The 24,214-nt window shown below is 40.1% G+C and overlaps 1 protein-coding gene across 3 annotated transcripts in view; it reads left to right on the top strand.

The window, feature by feature from the left end:
• NVL (nuclear VCP like) overlaps positions 1-24,214 on the top strand; it is an 89,894-nt gene that overhangs the window by 44,156 nt on the left and 21,524 nt on the right. For all 3 annotated transcript variants that reach the window (XM_046679376.1, XM_046679377.1, XM_046679378.1), the window contains 2 exons: positions 1,401-1,500; positions 13,118-13,224. In XM_046679376.1, the coding sequence (XP_046535332.1) occupies positions 1,401-1,500; positions 13,118-13,224 (207 nt within the window). The remainder of the gene's footprint in view (positions 1-1,400; positions 1,501-13,117; positions 13,225-24,214) is intronic.

The following is a 24,214-nucleotide window of genomic DNA, read 5'->3' on the forward strand; positions in this document are numbered from 1 at the left end:
ACATCATTTCCGGCTGTTTCTCCTACAAACAGAACTGTAGTAAACATTCTTATCCCATTTTTTTGTGCAAATGTGGGGAGCATGTGAGGGTTTTAGAAGTATAATTTCAGGATAGATGTACACCTGTTGTATTTTGAAAGATAATACTAAATCATCCTTCACAAAAACTGCCAGGTACTCACACCAACAGTGTGTAAATAACCATTTCCTGCACCCTTGTCAACAATAGATAATCCCCATATTTTTATTTTTCTCAATTTTATTGGCAAAACATGATATTAAATTTTAGTATTCATGTCCCTGATTGTCAGTGAAGTTGATGGTTTTCAGTGAATTTGTGTTTCATCTTCTATGAATTGCCTGATCATATGCTTTGACCCTTTTGCTATTAAAGTGTTTTTCTTTTTTTTAAATTGATTTATAGGAGCTTTTTCTGTGTGATGGAAATTAGTCCATTGTCTAGTTATATGTTAGGCTACTATTTTTCCCAATCTTATCCCCCTCTTTAATTTTTTTTAATTATATGCAGTGTTAGAATTGTAATAAAATCTATCAACCTTTTCCTGTACTGATTCTGAGGTTTTTGTCTTGCTTAGGTAGGACAATGTTTGGGGTTTTTTTTTTACCCAATACTTCTTTATTTTTTTGAGTCTGGATTATAATTCTCTTAATCTTCTATTACTGTTATGTCTCCAGGAAATGATAATAAGGTGCACCAAATTTTTTTCTGGAGAAATCAGCAGTTAAACTCATTACCACATAAAATTTATGTTGAAGAATGACAGTTAATGACAAAAAGAAACACAGCACCACTTTTCTCATTTCCTCCATTATGCATTTTAAAAATTTCTGTCTCCAAGTAATTTCTCTCTCTATTCCCCAACCTCCCTGAACCTTTCTCTTGGGTGTTGCCCTGGGGTAGCTATACTTCATACTATATGCTTCAAGGAAAAGAGAAGAGGCATCCAAGTTGAAAGATCTGGAACATCTGATGTCCTGGGGTGTCTGATCTGACATTTAAAAGTCGAGTCTAGATTCACCCAAAGGGGAATTTATTGTGTCTGTTAGATCTTTGAATAACTCGGAGGTATAAGAGTTAGGAATCCGCTGGGCCTGAGATTGAGTGTCATGTCTACCCTATCTTGCTGTGAGGCCTTGGACAAATCACTTAACCTCTCTAAGCTTCAGTTTCCTCTTCTAAACTGTGGGTCATAACAGGATTCCTGGGGAAGCACGCCGTGCCTGGATATAGTGACTCCTCAGAAAATGATCATCGTTATCCCTTTTGACAAGATCTTTCATTCAAGTTTGCAAATGTATTATTTTGTATGGAAAAGAAAGTCAGTGATGTGTTTTTCTTTTTATTGGGAGCTGATGGCGCTGTATTAATTTCTTTTTAGACGGGGGCAAGTGTCCGGGTGGTGAATCAGCTGCTTACAGAGATGGATGGTCTAGAAACACGTCAGCAGGTTTTTATTATGGCAGCCACTAACAGGCCAGGTAAGAAAGAAGAGTATGAATCACATGAGTCTTAAAAACTTTCAGCATTTAAAAGTAATATAATTTATATACATCCTAGTAAAGGAAGATTAAGTTTGGGTAATCCCTTTGTGGTTCATAAGTTGAAATAAAACCTTAGAAAGCTTTTATGTGAGCGATAATAAAAAACTTAGTGTTGCTGCCTGGATTCCATGAGATGTTCTTCTGTGTTGGTACTCAGGAAGTTGTCTTGTTGGCAGAGAACACTTGCCTTGTACACTTTTGACCACAAAAGTAATATCAGAATTTAGGTCCTATGATTTCTCTCAAGATTATAGGAAACAAGAACCAGACTGTTTTCACTGTGTCTGGAGGTTGAAGATAAGTTTTTAAGGATTTATACTGGAAGCATTTCCCTATACCTGCGCTTAACTGTTATTTAAAATTGTTTACAAGCTTCGGCACTCTGTGAGGGATTTAGAAAAAGGCTGAAAACTTCAAAAGCGCTGAAGATGGCGTTTACTTGGGATCCTAAATTCTCTTCATGTTGTTTAATGCTTTGCCATCCATATGAGCCACTCTAGCATAGCTGCTCCTGCGTCAACATTTATGTGAACTATGTCTGCCAGCAATGATAGGGTCCTTTGATTGCTTTAAGTGGATTTCTCAGTTGTCAAGCTGATGTCGTTTTTCATTTGTCGTAAGTTACTATGGAAACTAAAACGTTCATGAATTATATACCATTTCATTTTAAAATGAAAAACTGCAAGTTGTTAATGGTTTATACTTTGAGTCCTGGCTGTAGCACTTCATATCTTAGTAACTGTTCTGTTTCCACCCCAACCGGTCTAACATCAGCTGAGGAGATGGTAATTCAGTTCTGGCACTAACCACCTGGAGTTAGTGTCAGATCTTGCAAGTGAAGGATCAGTCCTCTACAAGACTGCCCTCGCTTCAGATACCAGCCACACGTGGTGTCTCCAGGTCACCTGCACTTCTGACCAGCTTGCTACAAATTTGGGGATTCCCATGACTCCCTCAGATTCAGTATTCACCAGAATAACTAATAGAATGCAGGAAAGCACTATATTGAAAACTACAGTTAAAAGGATACACATAGGGTTGGGTCAGGGAGTGGGTGCGGAGCTTCCATGCGCTCTCCCCATGGAGTCAGGGCGCATCACCCTCTTGGCCCTTCATTGTGTTCATCAACCAGGAAGCTCCCTGGAGCTTAGAGTTTTTCTTGGAGTTTCATTATGTAGCCATGATTGATTGAGCCATTAGCCATGTCATAAACTCAGTCTCCAGCCCACCTCCCCTTCCCAGAGGTCTGGCTCCGCGTTCCAACCCTCTAATCACGTGGTTGGTCTTTCTGGTAACCAGCCTCATCCTGAAGATAGCTTGGGGCCAACCTTGGGTCATCTCAGTAGTGTAACAAAGACATTCCTGCAACTCAGAAAATTCCACGGATTTTTGAAGCCCTATATCAGGAACCAGGGGCAAAGACCAAACGTATTCTTTTTACTTTTGTGTGTTTCAGGTGTACAACATTATAATTTGACATCTGTATACACTGCAAGGTGATCACCCCCCAAAAGTCTAGTTACCATCCATCACCATACACTTGACTCCCTTCCCCCCCCCCCCCCCCCCCGAACCCTTCCCCGCTGGTAACCATGATCTCTGTATCTATGAATTTGTTTTTGTTTTGTTTAAATTCCACATATGAGTGAAATCGTATGGAATTTGTCTTTCTTTTTCTTTTTGACTTGTTTCACCCTCAAGGTCCATTTTTTATTTATTTATTTTTAAAGATTTTATTTTTCCTTTTTCTCTCCAAAGCCCCCTGGTACTTAGTTGTATATATTTAGTTGTGGGTCCTTCTAGTTGTGGCACGTGGGATGCCGCCTCAGTATGGCTTGATGAGTGATGCCATGACTGTGTCCAGGATCCAAACCAGCGAAACCCTGGGCCACTGAACCAGAGCGCGCGAACCCAACCACTGGCCCGTGGGGCCAGCCTCCATTTTTAATTTTTTGAGGAACTTCCAGCCTATTTTCCCTAGAGGCTGCACCAGTTTACAATTCTAGCAACAGTGTACAAGGGTTCCCTTTTCTCCACATCCTTGCCAACACTTGTTACTTGTTGTCTTTTTGATAACAGCTGTTCTAACAGGTGAGGTGATATCTCATTGTGCTTTTGGTTTGCATTTCCCTGGTGATTAGTGATGTTGAACGTATTTTCATGGGCTTGTTGGCCATCTGTTTGTCTTCTTTGGAAAAATGTCTATTCAGATCCTCTGCCCGTTTTTTAATTGGGCTGTTTTGTTGTTGTTGTTGAGTTGTATGAGTTTTTTATATATTTTGGGTATTAACTCCGTATCAGACATACGATCTGCACGTATCTTCTCTCATTCAGTAGGTTGCCTTTTTGTTTTGGTGATGGTTCCCTCCCTGTGCAGAAGCTATTCAGCTTGATGTAGTCACATTTGTTTATTTTTGCTTTTGTTTCCCTTGCCTTTCGAGTCAGCCAAATGTAATCTTTATTATACCACATTAGCCTTGGGCATATATTACTTCATCTTGCTAATCATCATTTCGTCATCTGTAAAATGAAGATAATAATGCCTAATGGGCAGGATTGTCACAAAAGTATCTACCACGGTGTGTGGCAAGTAGCTGTTTAGTAAATAGTATCACTGTCATGAGTACTTTTGGTAATAGGAGCAATCATTAGGTCGTAAAATCACGGAGTCATCCTAGAAGAAAGCTTGAAAGTCTCACCTTTGGGCAGAATCACATTCTACCTTTCCTAAGCAAATACGGATCTCTAACAGATTTCAAGAAGACAGCCTTTGGGCTACTGTCATAACCTCTTCTATTTTGAACACACTCACCATTTTTCATATGTGTTTATTGTAAACACTTTTATCTTTTAGTTTAATCTCTTTAGAAAATAACAGGTCCTTCAGTGGCACTAGGTTTGGCTTAAATCCTCTCCCTCAGGCACCTTTCCTCTTGGGTCTTTTTTTTCCCTGATCTCTTTAATTCTCCTTAGTTGTGATGAAGCCCAGACAGAATATGGTGGTTGATGTTGAGTTTAGCCAGCGACAGGAAACACAGATACATTGTCACCTAGTGTGTTTTGTCCTTTCCAGTGTCCTTGAGTATCGTCTTCCTCTCACTGCACCTCAGCCATCCCTTTGCCCATTACAAGCCCCATTGCATCGATGACCTACATACATTTAAAAATAGATGTTCTTGGGGCTGGCCTGGCAGCATAGTGGTTAAGTTTGTGTGCTCCACTTCAGCGGCTCAGGGTTCGCAGGTTCAGATCCCAGGCACAGACCTACACACTGCTCATCAAGCTGAGGCTGTGGCAGTGTCCCACATACAAAATAGAGGAAGACTGGCAGAGATATTAGCTCAGGGCCAATCGTCCTCATCAACAGGAAAGATTTTTTTTTTTAGGAAGATTAGCCCTGAGCTAACTACTGCCAGTCCTCCTCGTTTTGCTGAGGAAGACTGGCCCTGAGCTAACATCCATGCCCGTCTTCCTCTACTTTATATGTGAGATGCCTCCCACAGCATGGCTTTTGCCAAGAGGTGCCATGTCCACACCCAGGATCCGAACCGGAAAACCCCGGACTGCCTAGAAGTGGAACGTGCGCACTTAACCGCTGTGCCACCAGGCCTGCCCCTAAAAGAAAATTTTTTCAAATAAAAAAAGACAAGAAATAGGGGCCAGTCCCGTGACTGAGTGGTTAAGTTCGCATGCTCCGCTTCAGTAGCCTGGGGTTTCGCCAGTTCGGACCCTGGGGGCAGACATGGCACCGCTCATCAGGCCGTGCTGAGGCGGCGTCCCACATAGCACACCCAGAAGGACCCACAACTAGAATATACAACTGTACTGGGGGGCTTTGGGGAGAAGAAGAAGAAGAAGAAGGGAAAGAAAAAGGTTGACAACAGATGTTAGCTCAGGTACCAATCTTAAAAAAAAAAAAAAAAAGACAAGAAATAACAACTGTTGGTGAGGATGTGGAGAAATGGAGAAAAGGGAACTCTTGTGCACTGTTGATGGGAATGTAAATTGGTGCAGCCACTGTGGAAAACAGTACGGAGGTTCCTCAAAAAATTGAAAGTAGAACTACCATATCCAGAAATCCCTCTTCTGGGTATTTCTTCAAAGAAAACAGAAACACTAACTTAAAAAGATATATGCACGCGCATGTTTGTTGCAGCATTATTTGTAATAGCCAAGCTGTGGAGACAACCTAAATGTCCGCTGACAGATAAATGGATAAAGAAAATGTGGTGTATATATTATTCAGCCATAAAAAAGAATCAAGTCCTGCCATTTGCGACAACATGGATGGACCTCGAGGGCATTATGCTAAGTGAAATAAGTCAGACAGAGAAAGGCAAATACTGTTATGATCTCACTTACATGTGGAATCTAAACAAAACAAAAAAACCAAGCTCATAGATACAGAGAACAGTTTGGTGGTTGCCAGAGGTGGGGGGTGGGCGAAATGGGTACAGGGCGTCCAAAGGTACAAACTTCCAGTTACAAAATAAATGTGTCATGAGATGGTGTACGTGATATACAGCATGGCAACTGTAGTTGTTAATACTCTGTTGCATATTTGAAAGTTGCTAAGAGAGCAAATCTTAAAAGTTCTCATCAAAGAAAAAAAATTATGTATGGTGATAGATGTTAAGTAGACTTATTGTGGTGGTCATTTTGCAGTATATACACATATCAAATCATTATGTTGTATCTGAAACTATTATAGTGTTGTATATCAATTATACCTCAATAAAAAAATAATAGAAACACAAGAAAAAGAAAAGTTTTAAATTTTGGTAAAGTCCAGTTTATCCTTTTTTTTTTTTTTAATCACATACACTTTTGATGTCATATCTAAGAAATCATTGCCTAACCCAAGGTCACAAAGATTAACTGCTATATTTTCTTCTGAGAGAGTTTTATACTTTTAGTGCTGACATTTAGGTCTTTGATCTATTTTGAGTTAATTTTTGTGAACGTTCTGAGGAAGGTGTCCAAATTCATCCTTTTGCACGTGGATGTCCACTTGTCTCAGAACTGTTTGTTGCCAGGACTAAGCTTTTCCCCCATTGAATTGTCTTGGCACTTTTGTTGAAAATTGCAGGTCCATTTGTAACAAAGTAAATGTTTTCCTAAAGTTGAAAGTTGCTCTCATTAGCTCTTAAATTTTAGCTTTTTTTAAATACTTGATAGAACAGTAGGTGCTTCTTGATCAACAGATCTAAGGGAGAATTCTTTTTCAGGCATCCTTCTTATTTGCAAGTAAACAGATTTTGTTTTTAAAGCTTGGGGATTGTTGGTGACTTTTTCATTGCAAATATAAGAATTGTTATCTTGAGTCTTCCACCTCAAGGTTCTGTCTCTGACGCAGTTAGATAGAGAACACAACTAGTTTGGAAGCTATAACGATAATCTAAGTGTAAGATGTTGGTTATTTGAACCAGGCAGTAGCCATGGACATAGAAAGAATCTGGATGTATTGTGTCATAGAGTTGACAGGACTTGCTAATGGATTGGATATGGATTTAGAAGAGTGGAATCAAGCATGACTCCAGGTTTTAGGCCTAAGAAACTGGAAGGGTGAGTTGGCATTAAGCAAGATGGGAAAGGCAATGATGGGGCTCTGTTTGATGAGGAGATGGGAAAACATGAGAGATTTATCTGTCAGGTTTAAGATGCCTGTTAGTCAAATGGAGGTGTTGGGTATGAGCCAGCCTCTTTCACTTCTTAGAACTTCCGTCCCTTGCACACTTCTCTCTAGTATTTAAGCTCTTCTACAGTGCCAAAAAGCAGGTTAGTACATAGGAGTTCTAGACGGACAGTACTAGATTTTCTTTAAGAAATGATGTAATACGTAGAATTTTGTAGGAGCTTTGGTGGAGCGTAGTTTAAATTATCTAGTACTAAAATAAAGTGCTCAGGATGCTTTTTACTGTAAATAAAATAAGTAAATAATTTCTTAAAGTATGTAATACTAAATGTGGTATTTGTCAGTCAGAGATATTAAGTGATTATCAAAGTCATACACTAAGAATGCTTTCTAATTATAATCAGAATTGTTTACATCAGGCTTTATTTTTGGGCATGTGAATCTGGCTTTAAGATCTGTATTTGTATATTTAAGTTAGAAGTTGTTTCCATAGCCTGTTGCTGGTATAGACATAAATATATAGATCAATGGAACATAATAAAATCCAAAAATATTCCCACACATATCTGGACAGCTGATTTTTTTATAAAGCACAAAGGCAATGCAGTGGAGAAAGGTTAGACTTTTCAAGAAATAGTACTGGGACAATCAGATATCCATATACAAGAAAAATGTACTTTAATCTATACCTCTTACCACCTGCAAAAATTAACTCAAAAGGGGGGCTGGCCCCGTGGCTGAGTGGTTAAGGTCGCGCGCTCCGCTGCGGGGGGCCCAGTGTTTCGTTGGTTCGAATCCTGGGCGCGGACATGGCACTGCTCATCAAACCACGCTGAGGCAGCGTCCCACATACCACAACTAGAAGGACCCACAACGAAGAATACACAACTATGTACCGGGGGGGCTTTGGGGAGAAAAAGGAAAAAAATAAAATCTTAAAAAAAAAGAAAAAAAATTAACTCAAAAGGGACCAAAAAGACAACAGGAAAAATCAGTGAAACTAAGAGCTGGTTCTTTGAAAAGATAAGCAAAATTGACAAACCGTTAGCCAGACTCACTAAGAAAAAAAAAGAAAAAGCTCAAATAAATAAAATCAGAAATGAAAGCAGACGAATTACAACAGATACCCCAGAAATACAAAGGATTATAAGAGGATACTATGAAAAACAATATGCCAACAAATTGGATAACCTAGGAGAAAGGGATAAACTCTTAAAATCATACAACTTCCCAAAACTGAATCAAGAAGAAATAGAAAATCTGAGTAGACCAATCATAAGTAAAGAGAGTAAAACAGTAATCTTAAAAAACTTCGCAAAAAATGAAAGTCCAGGACCAGATGGCTTCTCGGGTGAATCTACCAAACATTCAAAGAAAGTTTAATACCTATCCTTTTCAAACTCTTCAAGAAATTTGAAAAGGACAGGATGCTTCTTAACTCATTTTACAAGGCCACCATTACCCTGATACCAAAAACAGACAAGGAGAACACAAAGAAGTAGAATTAGAGACTAGTATCACTGAAGAACATAGATGCAAAAATCCTCAACAAAATATTAGCAAATTGAATATAATACATTAAAACGATCATACACCACGATCAAGTGAGATTTATTCCAGGGATGCAGGGATGGTTCAACATCCACAAATCAATCAAGGTAAACACCACATTAACAAAATGAAGAATAAAAATCACATGATCCTCTCAATAGATGCAGAGAAAGCATTGGACGAGATACAACATCCATTTATGGTAAAAACTGCCAATAAAATGGATATAGGAGGAAAGTACCTCAACATAATAAAGGCCATATGTGAGAAACCCGCAGCCGACATCTTACTCAACGTTGAAAAACTGAAAGTTATTCCCCTAGGAATAGGAACCAGACGAGGATGCCTACTCTCACTGCTTTTATTCAGCATAGTATTGGAAGTCCTAGCCAGAGCAATTAGGCAAGAAAAAGAAAGAAAAGGGATCCAAATTGGAAAGGAAGAAGTAAAACTGTCACTATTGGGGTATGACATGATTCTATATATAGAAACCTTAAAGAATCCACAAAAAAACCCTGTTAATTAGCAAATGCAGTAAAGGAGGAGAGTACAAAATCAACAAACAAAAATCAGTAGCATTTCTATATACTGACAATGAACTAGCAGAAAGAGAAATCAAGATTACAATCCCATTTACAGCTGCAAAAACAACAAAATCTAGGAATAAATTTTTTTTTTTTAAAGATTGCACCTGCTAACATCTGTTGCCGATCTTTTTTTCCCCCTCCTTTTCCCAAAAACCCCCAGTACATAGTTGTAAATTCTAGTTGTGAGTGTCTCTGGTTGTGCTGTGTGGGTCACCACCCCAGCATGGCCTGGCAAGCAGTACCATGTCCGTGCCCAGGATCCCAACCAGCAAAACCCTGGGCCGCCGAAGTGAAGCACGTGAACTTAGCCACGGGGCTGGCCCCTCTAGGAATAAATTTAACCAAGGAGGTGAACAACCTGTACGCTGAAAACTGTTAAGACGCTGAAAGAAATTGAAGAAGACACAAAGAAATGGAAAGCTATTCCATGCTCATGGATTGGAAGAAGTAACATAGGTGAGATGTCTATTATCTAAAGCAATCTACAGATTCAGTGAAATCTCTATCAGAATCCCAACAACGTTTTTCATGGAAATAGAACAAAGAATCCTAAAATTTATATGGTACAACAAAAGATCCTGAATAGCCAAAGCAATCCTGAGAAAAAAGAACAAAGCTGGAGGTATCACACTCCCTGATTTCAAAATATACTACAAAGCTATGGTAATCAAAACAGCATGGTACTGGCAGAAAAACAGATAGATCGATGGAACAGAATTAAGAGTCCAGAAATAAACCTGCACGTCTATGGACAGCTAATTTTGGACAAAGCAGCCAAGAGCATACAATGGAGAAAGGAAAGTCTCTTCAATAAATGGTGTTGGGAAAACTGGACAGACACATGCAAAAGAATGAAAATAGACCATTATCTTACACCATACACAAAAATTAACTTAAAATGGATTAAAGACTTAAATGTAAGACCTGAAACCATGAAACTCCTGGAAGAAAACATAGGCAGTATGCTCTTTGACGTTGGTCTTAGCAGTATCTTCTTGAATATCATGTCTCCTCAGGCAAGGGAAACAAAAGAAAAAATAGACAAATGGGACTGCATCAAACTAAAAAGCTTCTGCATGGCAAAGGAAACCATCAACAAAACAAAAAGACAACCTACCAATTGGGAGAAAATATTTTCAAATCGTATATTCGATAAGATATTAATATAATATCCAAAATATATAAAGAACTCATACAACTGATCACAAAATAGGCAGAGGATATGAACAGACTTTTTCCAAAGGAGGTATACAGATGGCCAACAGGCACATGAAAAGATATTCAGCATCACTAATTATCAGGGAAATGCAAATCAAAGCTACAGTGAGATGTTATGTCATGCCCGTTAGAATGACTCTTATTAAAAAGACAAAAAATAGCAAATGTTGGAGAGACTGTGGAGAAAAGGGAACCCTCATATACTGCTGGTAGGAATATAAATTGGTGCAGAGACTATGAAGAACAGTATGGAGGTTCTTCAAAAAATTAAAAGTAGAAATACCATATGATCCAGCTATTCCACTTCTGGGAATCTATACAAAGAACACAGAAACACTAATTTGAAAAGATATATGCAACCCTATGTTTATTACAGCATTATTCACAATAGCCAAGACTTAAAAGCAACCTAAGTGTCCATCAATGGATGAATGGACAAAGATGTGGTATATATATACAACGTACTACTATTCATCCATAGGAAAGATGAAATCTTGCCATTTGCAACAACATGGATGGACTTGAGAGAGTATTATGCTAAGGAAGGAAGGAAGATGGAGAAAGACAATTACCCTATGACTTCACTCATATGCGGAAGATAAACACACACATAGATACGGAGAACAGATTGGTGGTTACCAGGGGGAAAGGGGCAGTGGGAGGTTGAAAGGGGTAAAGGAGCACAGGTGTGCGGTGACAGAGGCAACTAGACTTTTGGTGGTAAACATGATGCAGTCTATACAGAAATCAAAAGAAATGATGTACACCTGAAATTTACATGTTGTAAGCCCCTGTGACCTCAATTTCAAAAAGCTAAGTCAGATGGATCGAAGGCCAGTGAAGACTCAAAGCTATAAAACGACCTGAAGAAAACATGGGAGGAAACTTTCTACCTGGGATTAAGCAACGATTTCTTAGATGTGACACCAAAAGCACAGTCTTTTAGAGCAAATGCGTAAGTTGAACTGCTCTTCAAAAGATGCCACAAAGAGAATTCAAAGACAAACCACACACTGGGAGAAAATACTTGCAAAATATATATCTGATGAAGGATTTATACCCAGAATATATAATGAACTCTCAAAACTCAACAAGAACAACAAAAAACAAAAACAGGCAGAAGATTTGTACAGACACTTCACTATGGAAGGTATACAGGTGGCAAATATATGAAAAGGTGCTCAGTATCATTAGTCACTGGGGAAATGCAAATGAAAGCCACAGTGAGGTATCACCACAAACCTTAGAGTGACTGAAATTAGAAAGACTAAATATACCAAGTGTGGGCGAGGATACAGAGGAACTGGAGCTCTCATGCGCTGCCAGTGGGGTGTACAGCTAGTTTGGAAAACAATTCGTTGGCTTTTAGAAGTTAAGCATACACCTACTGTGTGATATAGCCATACTACTTTGCATCCCACACCTAAGGGTTTACCAGAGCAAAATGAAAGCATATACAAAGACTTGTGCACGAGTGTTCATAGCAGCTTTACTGTAGTAGTCCAAAACTGGAAACAAACGAAATGTTTGTCCACGGAAGAATAGAAAAACAAATGTGCAGCGTATCCAGGCCGTGGAATACTACTCAGCAATAAGAGAGAATTAAGTACTAATACACGTAACAATGACGAATCTCAGAATAATTATGAATAAACATAAGTGGATAGAGTACATATTGTATGATTCCACTTATATGAAATTCTAGAAAATGCCAAGTAATCTATATTAACATAACAGATTAGTGGCTGCCTAGGGATAAAGGGGGTCCTCAATAATTTTGTAAAGTGCAAAGGGTTTCTGAGACAGGATGTTTGAGAACCTCCCCCCATGGTCAGATGGCCCTTAGACAGGCTGGTCACGCAGCGCTCTAGCATGACACTGCAAGTGCTACCCTTCCTTCTGCGGTGGGGAGCAGCCGCTGAGAGGGCTGGGTGTGTGTTTGGGGAGATAGCCCTGGTGGCATTGTAGGGGGTCCCAGCGAGGGCAAGTGTAGAAGCAGGACTGGTTAGCAGGATGTTACGTTTGGCCTTGACCGAGGGTCTGGGTAGTGGGAGGCGGACTCGATGGAGTTGATAGGACGTGTCTCTGGTCAGAGGGAAGGGAGAGACCTGCCTTGTGTCTGGGGGCAGGCGGCGGTCACTGTCTGAGAGAGAGAATCCTGGAGGAAGGCAGGTTTGGGGCAGGAAGGGAGGGCTGGACTTTCCACTTTCTGAAGGACATATTCTGATGAGAAGAAGCTTTTAATTTTAATAAAGTCTAATTTATCAATTTTGTTCTTTAAAAAAATATCCTCTTCCCATCTCTCACGTTAATTATATTTTTTAAAAGATTCTATTTGAAGGGGGTGGGGGAGAGGGCAAAAGGGATAAAGGGGCACATATGTATGGTGACAGATGAAAACTGGACTATTAGTGGTGAGCACAATGCAGTCCATATAGAAACCGATGTATAATAAGGTACACCCCAAATTAGACAATGTTATAAGCCCATATGACCTCAGTAAAATAAATAAATGAGAATTCCATTTTATTTACTTAAGACTTTTTTGTCCCTTCTTCTCTAGATATCATTGACCCTGCAATCCTGCGCCCAGGCCGGCTGGATAAGACACTCTTTGTGGGTCTGCCGCCCCCAGCAGATCGTCTCGCCATCTTAAAAACGATCACAAAAGTGAGTTAAAGGAAATGGTATATTTTTGTGTTATGTTTCTCTCGTTTTAAAAACAGACAAGTAGTAATTTAGGATGCCTAGTCCCTTTCTTTTCTGTAGCTGTAAATATTTGCCCAGCCTGCATATCTCCGAAAGGAGAAGGTGAGCTGTTTTTGGTCATTGAAGAGGCCATCCGCTCTTTTTTATTTGCTTAAAATAAAAGGGATGGTTAGAGTTAAATGCTCAACTGATGTGCTGGAGATGTCACTCTAATCACACTTTGATTTTTTGATCTTTGTTACTTTAGAGGAATTGTCTTCAGAGCATATTTGAAATAGAACAGAAACTTTTGGAGATGGAAAGTAAATAGATACAGGCCCATTATAAATATCCAGAGAAAAATTGAATTTTAAAACCACAATTTTTAATTCTTTCCTCCATGTTGGTGTATGCCAACTTTTAAGATGCCTGTACAGTATTGACTTTGCTATTTTTATAAAAACAAGTAGTGCATACAAAATACAAAGAAGAAAACAAATCACCCTAAATTGTACTACCACAGAATAATCTGCATTAGCACTTAGCACAGGCATCTTTCCAAACTTCTTTATGCAGCGTGGGTGGTGGATGGGTGGGTGCTTGAGTGAATGAGGAGGAGGAAGAGGAATGAACTTAACACTATTTAAATAAAGTTAAATTTATTTGAAATTTAAAAGAGAACAAAGCTAAAGGAATTATTAAACTTCCAGTAAATGTTTCTTTTCCATAAAAGATATTCTTTCCCTAAAGAATCACTCTAAGGATTGAAACTTTTAAAAAAAGATTAATAAAGTTACTAAGCAGCTAAGTCATTCTTTTTTCAAGTACACTTTTTTTGTGTGTATGTGTGCTTTTTCTCCCCGAATCCCCCCAGTAAATAGTTGTATATCTTAGTTGTGGGTCCTTCTAGTTGTGGCATGTGGGACGCTGCCTCAACGTGGCCTGACAAGTCGTGCCATGTCCGCGCCCAGGATCCGAACCAACGAAACCCTGGGCCTCCGAAGCGGAGCGCAGGGACTTAACCACTCGGCCACGGGGCCGGCCCCTCAAGTACATTTTTCATTGTAGATGGCGTTGGTTTAATTTCCTCTCTGAAGTTTAGATCATTAGGATCTCTGTCTTTCCTTCCTTCCACTTCTCAGTTGTTTTCTATAGGTTTTTTCTTGTCCAGTGTCTTCACATTTTCATTCTGTTATAGAGTCACATTCTTAGTTTCATGTTTAAATAGATACAGTACTCACAACCAGCACTTTGCCCACGGCTTTTATATGTTTTCTGGTCTATGGTGTTTTGTCTTTTGGTTGACTATATTTCATGAGGTTTGTTCTACTTATTAATAGTTTGTTTATTCAGCTCTATTCCCTGGGTTCTTTTCGTGATTAAGAATGTCTGCCTGTCGTCTTTAGACTTGAATGGCGTATTAGCCAGGAATGATTTTTCCTTGGTCGCACAGTCTTTCTTTCTGGTCTTTGTAGAAATTACAGCATCCTTTTTGGACATTGAGTATGTCTGTAAAGATGTCTGAGGCTAGTCTGATTGTTGTTTTCCCCTTGCTAGGTGACTGACTTTCTCTGCTTGGATCTCTGAAAAATCCTTTATCTTTGAAGCTTAATAACTGAACTAAGATATGTCACTGTCTGTTACCTTTTTTGTTATTGCTGGTGGTGGTGATAGTGTGGGTTTATTTTGAGTGGAGAGGAACTAAAATCTGGTGTAGCTTTTTATTCTGTGGATGCAATTCTGCCTTCATTCCAGGGAAAATTTTCTGTGTGGCATGTCTGAAGACTTTCTCTGATTCATTTATTGGATGTACTTCTCCAACATCACCAATTATTCTTACATTAAATCTCCTGTGTCTTCCATATCTTTTGTCTAATTGCTTTAGTTTTGTATTTTGTCTTTAATTTTTGCATTCACTGTGATTAACTTAGTCTTCTTTTTCTTTTTCCTTTTCTCCTTCCTCCCTCCCTCCCTCCCTTCCCATTGCGTTGCTTCTTTCTCTTCATCTGGATGGTTACTCCAACCCCACCTCCTCTTGATCCTAATATAGAGTGGATGCATTCTCCACCTGGACCCATCTTCCTACCCCTTACCCATTAGAATTTGACGTCTGCTTAATTGTTTTTATCTACATTTTTACAGCCTAGGGGTAGGAAAGGGAGCTAAACTGGTAGTAAGTTAACCCTCATGGGGAAGCCTGAGCTTATTCTCTTCTCAAAGATGCCCTATGAAGTGTCTTATACCTGGACCTACTCTGTCTGTACAGAGCATATCTCATTGGTATGGGGTTGTGCCCCCAGTGCTGCACAGCCCCTGGAGACTGGCATATCTTGGCAGTTCTTCCTGATGCTGCCAAAATCCCTTGATGGTATGTCTGAGGGTTTGTCTTTAACTTTTCCTGGGGGTATCTTGTCCTCAGGCTGCTTCTCTCCAGATTGGAGTATTAATGGATGTTCACAAGATTTGTCAACTTCTTTCCTCAATGCTGCTTCCCAGGAATGGGGGCCTAATTGCTGACCACTCCAGAATTTTCTCTTTCTTTGGCACCCACTTTTCAACATTTACAACATGAACATTTACCCCTTTCTTTATTGGTTGCCACTAGTAAATTTTTAAACTTTGCCCTTTTTTTAGTATTTTCTTTCTATGTTGGCAAAGGAAGATTTTGTGGTCCTACATCACTGGACCATCATTACTTAAAACTACATATAGCAGTGTTCATAACTATCTCCCAAAGGAGGGAGAACAGAAGGATGATCAGCTTTTTGGGTTAAAAAGACGCCACTGGCCGGCCCCATGGCCAAGTGGTTGAGTTCGCGTGCTCTGCATCGGCGGCCCAGGGTTTTGTCGGTTCAGATCCTGGGCGGCACGGACATGGTACCACTCATCAGGCCATGCTGAGGCGGCATCCCACATGCCACAACTAGAAGGACCCACAACTAAAATATACAACTATGTACTGGGGGGGCCTTGGGGAGATGAAGAAGAAAAAAAAAACATTTAATTGAAAAAAAAACAAGACCCCACTGACAGCAGTATGGAAGTTAGCTTGGAGGAAGGTGAAACTAAAGGCTGTAAAGGTAAGCATGCTGGAACTAAGGCACTATCAGGGGACTAGCAAAGAGGACATACATATGGGAACTGTTTAAAGGTACTAATTAACAGGGCGTTGGATTAACTGTAGAGTTGAGGGGTAAAGAAAAAGGAAGATGAATTCTCAGCTTGGACAGCTGAATATCCTCCAAGATACGGTTTTGGGAATGAGGCGGTGGTATTATTCGAGTTTCAAGTGCCTGGGCGTTATCCAGGCAGAGACGGCCAGCAGGAGGTAGGTTCTGTGGTGGAGAGTTCAGGAGAGTCCTCTGGCTCGGTTATAGTTTTGCCTGTCATCAGCACATAGCTGGTGGTCAAAGCCGTGAAAACACATTGCTTTAGTTCAGTGGCTCTCAACCTAGGGCCATTTTACCAACAACAGCCTACCCCACCCCTAACCCGTAGGCAGTGTCTGCGGACAGTTGTTTATCACCAGGCAGGGGAGTGATGGTGTTACTAAACATCCTGCATTGCACAAAACAGCCCCGCCACAAAGAGTTACCTGACCCCGTGTATCAATAATGCCAGAGTTAGGAAACCCTGCCATAGTTGTGTAGACTTGTTTCTTTGTACCAAGCATTTCTTTCCCTCTCCTCGGCTCTGTCATGAGGAACTATGAGAGTGAGATTTTGTTTGCTTTGGTTAATGTATGTGTGTATGTAGGTATACACAACACAGGCACATACGCGTGCATACAATCCTAGTTTGTTTCTTTAAATTTCTTGTAGTTACGATGACATGATGATAATGCTTCTACACTTGCCCTGGGATGCCCCTAACTAAAGGCAGAGATCGCAGTGATTCTCGCTTCTAGACATGCCTGACGTGAGGTGTGTGGAGTTCAGGGCCTTAGAGATTCAGACCCGGAAGACTGGTTGGCTCATTCTTCCAGACATGTTTCATCCACTCCATAGTACTCAACACTGTGGAACCACTTTACGTCTTCCCTTCATCTGCAATTTTAGTGCTGTTTGCCGACATTCCTAGCCCTCAGACTCAGGGGTAAATGCTCAAAGTACCCCACTTCAAAGATAAAATTATTAAGAAAATAAGGTAGTAGAATATTAACCTAAAGGAATGATCTTTTGCACAGTCAACTAGTACTTATTGTAAACTAAATATGTCCCTGGTTGTGCATATCCCGTGGGGAAATGAAGAAACATCAGACATGACCTTTCCATACGGAACTTGTCTTCCAGATGAGAAGATAATACAATGTTTATAAAACAACAGCCAGCATGTTCACTGATTTCTGAGAAGGGGAGAAAAATGAAGACAACTGAATAGGCTGGAGACTTCAACTATGTAAAGAAATATAGAGAAAAAAGTCAAGAAGAAAATATACTCAAATATTAACAGTGCTTGCCTCTAGGGGATGGAATTACAGGTTATCTTTTCTGTTCCGTCAGTGCCCTCCAGCCAGGAACACGCCTGTAGTTGAACAGGTCGGGCTTGTTGCCGTCTGCAGCGAGGGGGTGGGAGGTCTGCGGCCACTCGGGAAGAGGATGCCAGAAGGACTCCAGCAATGTGTGTTCGTGATAGAGTTGGAAAGAGTTTAGGCGGCTTTGCTCTGATCGCTTTCAAAAAGCGGGTGTAATTTTGTGATTGAAAGCTTCATAAATTTTATCCAGAAGGAAGGAAAGCTAGAGCAAGGCTCGAGCTGTGATTGGGAGAAGCAGCAGTCGCTGGCTCACGTCAACCCAGATGGGGATGTGTCGGCATTTCTGTGGCTTAGACAGTGGTCATGTTTTGTCTGTGTTCGGACGTGAGTCTGCGGCGGGCGGTCTTGTTTTTGTGTTGGTCATCTGGTCACAGGGTGGCCTTGTCTGATCTCGATGTTCTGTGAACTGTTGATGCCAGCAGGAGAACACCCGCCCAGCTGGGAGTGTCCAGAATTCCCCAGCACCCCGGTGCCACCTGCTCGCATCAGACCTGCTGCTGTGTGTCAGGAGATGCTTTTCTCTGTCTCAGTTGCCTTATATTCCAGATTTTCTGTCGTGAACATATATGTATGTATATTTGGGGGGTTTTGTTGTGTTCTTTTAAGGAATAGTTGTCTGGCATAAATGTGGAGATTTAGGAGGAAGAGCCTAGAATTAGACAGAAGGGCCCTTTGGGCAGCCTCCATGCACAAAGTTGTGAATATGGAAAGGAAAAAAAAAAGAAAAAGGCATTTTGATAGAAAAATCAATTTGACTTTAAGAGCAACTTTGTGTAGGATTGTGGTCATCCGGCTGTGCTGTAGGCAAAGAAGGGCCTTTGGCGATGAATCTCTCTGACCTTCAAGTCTGTCTGCGTTGGTCTGGGTGTGTCGCGTTCTCCGGCGTGGAGTCTCTGCACAGACCTGCGTTGGAGAAGAGAGCCCCGGGCTGCTGACAGGTGTGCTGCTCTGTGCCTCAGAGGAGAGACGCTGCTCTGTCATGTCCCTGTCTTCCCTCTCCCCTCCGGAAGCCGTGACTGTTCCTGATCCAAGATCTTTGTTGATGGCTAACACTAAAGCTGGGTAGAGGGAGAGGAACCAGACTCTTTCATTTCAGGGGAGAGCCACTGGTCAGACCCCTGCCCCTGTACATTCTTTGTAAATCAGCTCAGAGTGGGAACCATTGGCATTTTAATGTTTACCCTTTCTGATTCAAAGTTTACTGGCTTTTTACTTTAGTTCCCCAGATTGTTTTGTATACGGTTTCCTCTTTTTCCAATTAACACCTGAAATATTGTGGGGAGATTACAGTAAAATTCCTTACTCTTGTTCCTAAAAGTTTGAAGATATTTGTAGGTCAGGCAACTTCTCAGTATCTTTTGGAGTCCAAGTTTCTTAAAAGAAAAACAAGTGATGACAAACTACTTCTTTCTATATCCTATTTGGTGTTTCTGGTAATGATGTGGTAGCAAGAGGTGTATCACCAAAACCCCCTGGGATGACTGGAATGTTTTTTTCTTAACTTCCTTTTTTCCCCTGTAAATTCATTAAAACTTAACGAAAGCCGGAAAGATTATATGATGTCTGCCAAGTGCTTTGAGGTAATATATAGTCTTTAAAATAATGGTAAAAAGCCCACTAGGGGACCCAAAAGTTCCGATTTATTTTTTTAAATGTGTCCCATAAGACTATAACATATATTAACTTCTCCCCTAGAAACACCATCTGTTAAATTTTCACGAGCTAAGAATAGCTGGTCTAATGATAGGTAATGTTTACTGAACACTTACTGTGTTCCAGGTACTTTACATATACAAGTATGCTTAATCCTTGCAACTGCCTTTTGAAATGTTTGAAATTAAGTATTTAAATATTCGAATGAATATTATTTCCATTTTACTGATGAGCAAACTATCTCACAAAAGCAGGATACAGAGGTGTGTGTTTCTTTGTATATGTTCAAAGACTGGCAAGAAATTGCAAAGTAACAATTACCGTGTTAGGGTGGTATGATAATGTTAATTTTCCTTTCTTTATTTTTTTCAAATCAACTGTGTGAATAAAAATTATTACTTGGAGCCTGCCTGGTGGCGCAGGGGTTAAAGTTCACACATTGTACTTTGATGGCCCAGGGTTTGCCAGTTTGAATCCTGGGCACAGACGTACCCACTGCTTACCAAGCCATGCTGTGGCAGGCATCCCACATATAAAGTAGAAGAAGTTGGGCATAGATGTTAGCTCAGGGCCTATCTTCCTCAGCAAAAAGAGGAGGATTAACGGAAGATGTTATTTCAGGGCTAATCTTCCTCAAAAAAAAAAAAAAAATCAGGGGGCCAGCCCAGTGGCGCAGCAGTTAAGTTCGCGCGTTCCACTTCCCAGTGGCCCGGGGTTCACTGGTTCGGATCCCGGGTGCAGACGTGGCACCGCTTGGCAAGCCATGCTGTGGTAGGCATCCCACCTATAAATTAGAGGAAGATGGGCATGGATGTTAGCTCAGGGTCTTCCTCAGCAAAAAGAGGAAGATTGGCAGTAGTTAGCTCAGGGCTAATCTTCCTCAGAAAAAACAAAAAATCATTGCTGATTCCAGACTCTGTTATGTGACGAAGAGTAGATTTCTGTGACTAAATATAGCTATAATTATTGAGATAAAAGAAAAGTAACAGTACAATCTTGAATTACTTTTTGAACCTGAGTGTTCCATGAAATATAATACTTAATCAGAATTATAGGAAATAATAGTGTAAATGGATCATGACGTCTTTTTTTTAAAATTCTGTGTGATTTCCCTCATGTGGAAGATAAACAAACACACAGATAAGGAGAACAGATTGGTGGCTACCAGAGGGGAAGGGAGTTGGGGGGAAGGGCGAAAAGGGTAAAGGGGCACATGTGTACGGTGACAGATGGAAACTAGACTTTTGGTGGTGAACACGATGCCGTCTATACAGAAGCTGAAATATGATGATGTGCACCTGAAATTTACACAATGTTATAAACTGATGTGACATCAATAAAATCTTTTTTTAAATTGGTACACTGTTGAGTTTAAAACAAACTAAAAACAGTAGGTACAAAGATAGTTAAGCTAATAACCAAAAGTTCTTATTGCTTTGAAGTTTCATTTATTTAAATGAGTTTTAATTTTCTAAATCCACAGCTCAGTAAAAAAGGTCTTTAAAAAATAAAATGCTTAGTTTTTTTGTATTCAGCTTTGAAAAACCGAAAGTGACATAAAAACAATTTTTTTATTTTGCTCAGCATATTTTCTAATTTTGTAGAAATTTTGTAATGTTTGTATTTTCTAATTTTTTTTACAATGTAGTATTACTTGAGGAAGTTAAAAAGTTCTAAAATAAAAACAAGCAAGTTTAAAAAATAAAATGGTAAAATATATTTAACTTAAATTTACCATTTTAACCATTTTTAAGTGTATAGTTCTTTGACATTAGTACATTCATATTGTCGTGCAGCCATCACCACTGTCCATCTCAAGAACTCTTCATTTTGCAACCTGAGAATCTCCCGTTAAACACTAACTCCGCATTCCCCCTCCCCCAGCTCCTGGCGACCACCACTCTGCTTTCTGTCTCCGTGAGTTTGACGGCTCTGGGTGCCTCATATAGTGCTTGTGGGCCATAAACTTCTTAAGAGACTGTTTTCTTGTTTTTCTTCTGATTTCTTTGGCTCAGCTTTCTATAGTCACCAAATTATTTGAGATTTCTCTTAGAGCTTTTATTAAGAGATAAAACCAGTAGTGAAGAAAAACCAAGTTAGTATAGAAAGTTATAAATATTCCCTGTTAGTACCATTTCAAGAAATGATTCTCTAAAATATTTATAAATTTTATTTTATAAGCTTTCTAATATACCAGTAAAAAATTTCTAATCGCTCCCACTTGACAGTATGTAGAATTCACTTTCATTTTACTTCTTGCTACGGGTCAGAAACATTGCTGCATTTCTGTTAAGAATAATCAGATTTTAATGATCCAAAGATTCTTCAGGCCTTCTGTCTACAGTTGGAAAGTAACGTTGCTGTTGAAACTTTTGGAGGGATCCTAAGTAGACCACACCCCACTCTCTCAGAAACAGGCGGTTTGTTACTTTCTTTCACGTGACGGTATTTGGGAGATTATTTATTTTTTCTAAAAAATTAATTTCCTAAGAATTAGAAAATTTCTGAGAATCTAAATTCTAAGAATTATTTTTCTGAAGTATTATTTTTAGATAATCATTTATTTATTGTGTTCCTTTATATACTGAGCTTTCACAAAAGATTTCACTTAAACAAAGGGTGCCCTATACATAGAAAGCTGACAGTTCCTCCCAGGATGCAGATGCGAGAAAAATTTCTCCTCTGGGTCCTCATACAGAGAACACTGAGATGTGAAGGACAGTGTTTTTAACAATATCCCTGTCGTAAGCGCAATAATAAGCCTTTTAGGACTGAGGCTCATGGTCTCTTAATGTGAGCTGAGGATGTAACTCAAAGCCAGTGCATTAAAAACAACTTTATAGTTAATAGTTTCTTATGAACATTAAACTAATAGGGGCTCATGCCTAATGAGGTAACTGCCCCCCTTCTCCCCCGCCTCCTTCTGATGATGGATTGAGAGACTGAGCAAGGCGGTGTGATCAGACCTCCCCTCCCCTCCCAGAGAGAGCACAAAATTATATCTCCTCATCTGGAGATAAGATACTGATGTTTTTATTATCATTATTATACCAAAATAAATAATGAAGATCTAGGAACTTCCCAAAGGTCCATTCAGTTGCAGATTTGAACTTTGGAACTCAGGTTTTCTAATTCCTGGTTTGGTGTTTCTTCCACATGTTAGACCTTTTTATTGAAGTATAATATACATACAGAAAAGTGGACGTATCGTTAAATGTCCAGCTTCATGAGTTTTCATAAACAAAACCTCCAGATCAAACTCCATTACCAGTTAAATTCGTAGAGAGGGAAAGTAGAATGGTGGTTGCCAGGGGCTGGGGCGAGGGAATGGGAGGGTTAATGGTTAATGCACATGAAGTTTCATTTGGGGAAGATGAAGAAAGTCCTAGGGATGGATGGTTGCATGATAGTATGAAGGTACTGAATGCCACGAAACTGTACACTTAAAAAAGGTTGAAATGATAAATTTTGTTAAGTAAATTGTACCAGAGTAAAAGAGAGGGAGAGAACACTACCAGAGCCTCAGAAGCTGCTGTCCTGCTGCCTTCCAGCTGCTACCCACCCTGCCCGCCCAGGGTTAGCTGCCTAAATTGAAAATGTTCACATTAAAAGGAACCTTAGGGATCATGCAGTCTGACCGTTTGGTTTACACACAACTGGAGGAAAAAAGGCACAAAGATTGTTTGCTGCAAATCACACACTTATTTCCCCGTGATCACATCCCAGGTCCACGCGGGCTGCATGGGGAGCATAACTGCTTCTTGAACCTGTGTCAGATGAACGTTTGCACTTTATCAAATAGTAGCAGCAGGCAGCTGTACAGTTTATTAAATTCTCGAGCATGTCCAGCTGGGAGGAAATGAGAGGACGCCGTCCGAGTGTGGACCGAGAGGCGGGTGGCTGCCCGGGTGGCTGCCTGGGTGCCAGGCCTCCTGACACAGCCCTGCCCTTGGAGCACCTGCCGTGCTGGTGTTGACACTTCCCTTGAAGCTGAACGGCATGTGCTTCCTCGCTTTTGTCCGTGTGTTTCTTCTTAAACTACTTCCTAATATAATATTTGCTACAAAGGAAAGAGAATATGCAATGTGTATGTAAGTTATAAATCAGAATAATAAAGCAAAAATTCACAGACGTTCCATCTATGTCATACATTTTAAATCACTAAAAACTGTTTTGTTTCCATCTGCAGTTTAAATCACTAAAAATGTGCTTACGTACGTATGGTCCGCATGCAGGGTACTGTATAGAGTGTTGCTGAAATTCTAAGACTGTTCTGATGCTTGACCTTTCTAGCGTCTCTTGGTATGACCTGAAGAGGAATTGGCACCAAAGTCAAGGCTGAGTTTTAGATAAAGGGTTCAGAAAGAACATAATGAGCACAGAGGGCTTTTGGCTTTTATTGTAGAGCACTTTACTGCTCTTCCCTCCTGGCCAGGTTCAATGTTATTTCTCCCTTCTTAGCCAACCTCACATCAAAACTAAGCACATAAATGGGCCAGCCCGGTGGCCGAGTGGTTAAGTTCATGCACTGCACTTCGCCGGCCCAGGATTCACAGGTTTGGATCCCGGGCACGGACCTAGCACCACTCATCACGCCACACTGTGGCGGCATCCAACATAAAATTAAAGGAAGATTGGCACAGATGTTAGCTCAGCTACAGTCTTCCCCAGTAAAAAGAGGAGGATTGGCAACACATGTTAGCTCAGGGCCAATCTTCCTCACAAAAAAAAACCCCAAAAAACAAAAACTCACATCAGAACTAAGCACTGCTTAGTGTTTGCCGT

The sequence above is a fragment of the Equus quagga genome, chromosome 12 (assembly GCF_021613505.1).
Source record: "Equus quagga isolate Etosha38 chromosome 12, UCLA_HA_Equagga_1.0, whole genome shotgun sequence".
NCBI lineage: Eukaryota > Metazoa > Chordata > Mammalia > Perissodactyla > Equidae > Equus > Equus quagga.